The 4,173-nt window shown below is 54.2% G+C and overlaps 1 protein-coding gene across 1 annotated transcript; it reads right to left on the reverse strand.

The window, feature by feature from the left end:
- Positions 1 to 307: 307 nt before the first annotated feature.
- KIF2B (kinesin family member 2B) lies at positions 308 to 3,576 on the reverse strand. The gene has a single exon (XM_073310636.1). The coding sequence runs from the start codon at positions 3,512 to 3,514 to the stop codon at positions 1,376 to 1,378; it is 2,139 nt and encodes a 712-aa protein (XP_073166737.1). The 5' UTR covers positions 3,515 to 3,576; the 3' UTR covers positions 308 to 1,375.
- Between the last annotated feature and the right edge of the window lie 597 nt (positions 3,577 to 4,173).

A 4,173-nucleotide genomic window follows, 5' to 3' on the forward strand; every position in this document is an offset into this window, starting at 1 on the left:
CTAACAAATCCACCACTGTAGATACAGCTTCCTTCAACACAGCTACCCACAGCTAAAGGGACAAGAGGACAAATCTTCTACCAGAAATGGAAAGAGAGCATTAGAATTACTGATGGCATCTGAACTATGAAGGAGACTATTGGAGACACCAGCTTCTATTTCTGAGCCTGTTCCAAAGGCCATTGAAGTCAACAGGAGTTCTTCCATTGACTTCAACAGGCTCTGGACCAGGACCTCAGATGCGCAATAGGACAAACTGGTTGATGGTATCAAAAGGCAAGTAGGAAGAGGAAAAGAGCAGAGACTGCCATCAATTAATTATGTATTATTTACACACTTTAATCTCACAAATATTTATTTGTTGCCGTATATTGCTCAGGAATTTAACCAAATTAATTTCTAAAATAAGTAAGTGTAGATATGTACCAGAAGGATTAGCATAACTGCTATCCAACATAGAGCAGTTTCTGTGGTATTTCACATCAGGGATGATGCAACAATCTAAGGCTATCTTTCATCTTATGCCTTTAGCATGGTAATGTGCACTTATCAGATAGCACTTTGGTGAATAGAAAAGGAGTACTTGTGGCACCTTGGTGAATGCAGCTTTTCTGGCCCTTTGGTCTGGCAAATTGCCTCTCTTCAAGGCCTTTGATACAGGGCACTGTATCCCCTGCTTCCCTCTCTAGCCCTTGAAGGCACATCACTTTTGATTTTGAATTTCTCCCCAGAGGACAGTCATAGGACAGTATCTTATTCCTTGGCCTGATTTCTGAGAAGGAAGAGGTTTTTCTTTTCTTTTTTTAAATGACTCACAAGAACACAGTTGAGAGAGAAAAAAAATAGAAGGGGCATATTCTATATGCTTATTGCTTATGCTATGTATGCACAAAATAACCCACATTCTCCAAAAGTATCATTCTCAGAATAGAAACGACAGTGCTTTGCACTTTAACACCTTTAAAAATCACTCAAAATGCCTAACTCCCCGGGGAATCTGTTCTCAAGTTGATACAGGTTGACAGACTGTGGGAATAGGCAGTATCTAGAAAGGTACAAATATATATATATTTTAAAGGGATACGAGGGAAGCCTGCACACATGGATTAGATTTCTTTTCTATGAGTTCCCTGCTTTTCCCTAGTGATTAGCTCCTACACTCTGCATGGTTCTGCTGTCTGCAGCAAGAAATTATCTGGCGACATCCCAGGAGTGTTTTTATGCTAGCCCGAAATGCCGTTCAAGAGAAAAACAAACAGGACATTCCCACAGACATATTTTAAGTATCCTTTAAGCAATCAAGTTGTTGGGTGGCTAGAGCCACAGTATCATAACAATTGCCATCTTACAGTAGTTTACAATCTTTCCACTCAATTTACAGAACACGGGATCTCTTCACACTGATCTGGTTGCCGCCATGTTGTTCCTTACATAGGATTGACCGGAATGATTTCACTTTATCTTGGATCTCAGTCAGAATGCTAATCTTTTGCCCCAGGACTGCTTCAAACTGTGCAGCATAAAAATCCACGTCATAATCTATTTCTTCAGCCACTTCCAGGAATACTTTCAACCATCGGAGAGACTCCTGGTGCTCCTCTATAAGTGCTTTCTCGTCCAACTCTTTTCTTTTCTTCTGGGCTTTCTCTCTGGCATTGAAAGTAAACAACTGAGGAGAGACTTCCTCCTCTTTCTGTACACAAAATACTTTGAACTCATCCGTCTCAGGCAAGCTCTGTACAGTCCACGGTTTCTTCAGGTCATCCAGCTGATATGGGAACTGGGTGATGATAGGATGTGACTGTCCAAGGAAATTAGGATCTACGGTCAGTTCCTTCACCCTGTTGGCGTACCTTAGAGTATTGAGCGTGTGCTCACAGGATCTCATCCCTGGAGAAATGGTGGCGATCATGCAGGTGCATGAGTTCTCCCCTATGAACGAGTCCCTTAAAACCTGGGTGAGTTTGCTAGCCCTGAACGGGGTATGGGCTTTGTTGCGTCCTAGGGCCCTGATGCATTCCTTGAGTACCAGGAGACTCTTGTTAATCTCAGCCCCTTCCAGCCTCGTCCGCCTGTCCGCACTGCCAGTGTCTGCTCCTCTCTCATTCCCAGCCAAGTCAATCAGGGAAAACTTGCCGTGAAGCTTCCCTCTCTTCCGGAGGATGATCTGGAAGATGGCATGACTGCGGGAGGAGTGGGTGTTGGCAGAGGTCTGGCCCGATGTCCTGCACCGGTTGCCCATCTCGATGAGCTTCATGACATCCTCCACGCAGCTGACCTCCTCCTCCTGGAGCCCCACCACCTGGATCTGCTGCTTGCCGTCCTCCAGCACCTTCAGCCGGTTCCTCCAGTTGAGCAGGTCGTACACCTTGCCCCCATAGATCTCGAAGAAAGCCCCGTAGACCTGGAGCTCCAGTTGCTTGTAGCTGGGCTCCTGCAGCCAGCAGAAGACATCCTGGGCCACCAGGCTGTAGACGCCCTTGGGGCAGCCCTGGCCCTTGGCTGAGAGGTCCCCCACCATGGTGTGGGTCTTGCCGCTGCCCGTCTGGCCGTAGGCGAAGCAGGTGGCCATGCCGCCGCGGAAGATGCTCTCCACCAGCGGCTGGGCCGTGTGCCTGTACACCAGCTCGTTGGGGGCGCTGTCGTCGAAGGCGTGGTCGAAGCGGAAGGTCTGGCTCTCCAGGTAGCGGCTGAGGTCCAGCCTCTGCCGGGCTTCGTGCACCACCACCACGCCCCGGCAGGGGACGGTCACCACGTCGAAGTCCTGCAGCCCGGCCTCCCGCGGGTTGAGCGGCCGCTTGCGGACGCAGACGCGGATCCGGTGCTGGCGGGGGCCGGGCTCGGGGCCCCCCAGCGCCCCGCCAGGCAGGCGGCCCCGGTACTCCTGGATCATGCAGATCACCTCGTAGTTGGGGTGCGGCGAGCCGGCCGCCCGCTGGGCCCGCTGCTCCCGCAGCTCCCGCTGCTGCAGCCGCCGCTTCTGGCGCAGCTCCTGCAGCCGCTCCGCCTGCCGCACGCACGGCGATTTCCTGCCGGGGCTGCCGCGCCCCACGCGGGGCCGGCCGGGCTCCGGCTCCCCGCAGTCCCCGCCGGGCAGCTCCAGCTTGGCGGGCGTGGCCGCCGGCTCGGCCGGGAGGCTCTGGTCGCCTCGGGCGGAGCAGGGCGCGGCGGGGGCCAGGTGGGGGTTGAGGGCGAAGGCGAGCTGCAGCTCCACCCTCTTGCCCTTGTTGGCCCCCTGCTCGACCCACTCCACGGTGAGGCTGGAGCTGTCCCGGTGCAGCGCCGTGACCAGCGCCGGGTGGATGCGCCCATCGCTGCGCTTGATCTCCAGGTAGGAGCCGACCAAGATGCTCCCGAACTGGCCGGCCATGCGCTGCGGCGGCGGGGCGGCCCCGATCCCCGGCAGCAAAGGGAAGCGGGAGAAAGGGGCGGCGGGAGGGAGCGGGGAGCCCGAGGGAGGCGGCTCCGGGGGGCTGGAGGCGCCCCGGGGGCTGAAAGCTGCCAGCCTGCGCATGGCGCGCCCGGCCCAGCCGCCCGACCGCCCCCCGGGCAGCGCCCGGCGTCACAATGAGCTGGGGCCCGGACGTCAGGCGGGTGGAGGCCCCGGCCCCGCACAGCGGCCAAGCCTCCAGCACCGTCTCTTCTCGGGCATGGAGCGGGCGGAGAGCGGAGCCCCCCAGTTAACAGAGCTAGCCAGGGACAGCCTGGAGGTGGTAGTGGCAAGCAGGGCCCGGGAGAGCCAGGGTCAAATATTCAGAAGGGAGGGAGTAGCCACAGCCCTCCTGGACATGGCTCAGATCCTACCCCTGAAACATTTCCACCTCATCCCTCATCTACTCTAGGGCATGTCTTCTTTCTTAGCGATGGCCTGAATGTGGGAATAAAACGAGTTGCCAAACATCTACAACTCTTCCTGGGTGTAGTCTTGACCTTTCTTGGCTTGGTGATTTTTTATTTGTTTTTTTTTAAACAGGAGGGTGGTGGGAACAAAAGCCGCTTCCACCATTCAGAAGTCCTGCTTGAATTTCCAGGCTAGTGTATCCGTGCTATGACACATCATGTCGAATGAGATCAATCACAGGGTTAGCTAATGTGTCTGCTATCACAGTGTAGCAGAGTGACACTTAAACTCAACAAGGCATTTTCCCCCAGACCGTGAACTGAAAACCCAAA

This window comes from Lepidochelys kempii, chromosome 14 (genome assembly GCF_965140265.1).
Source record: "Lepidochelys kempii isolate rLepKem1 chromosome 14, rLepKem1.hap2, whole genome shotgun sequence".
Taxonomy (NCBI): domain Eukaryota; kingdom Metazoa; phylum Chordata; order Testudines; family Cheloniidae; genus Lepidochelys; species Lepidochelys kempii.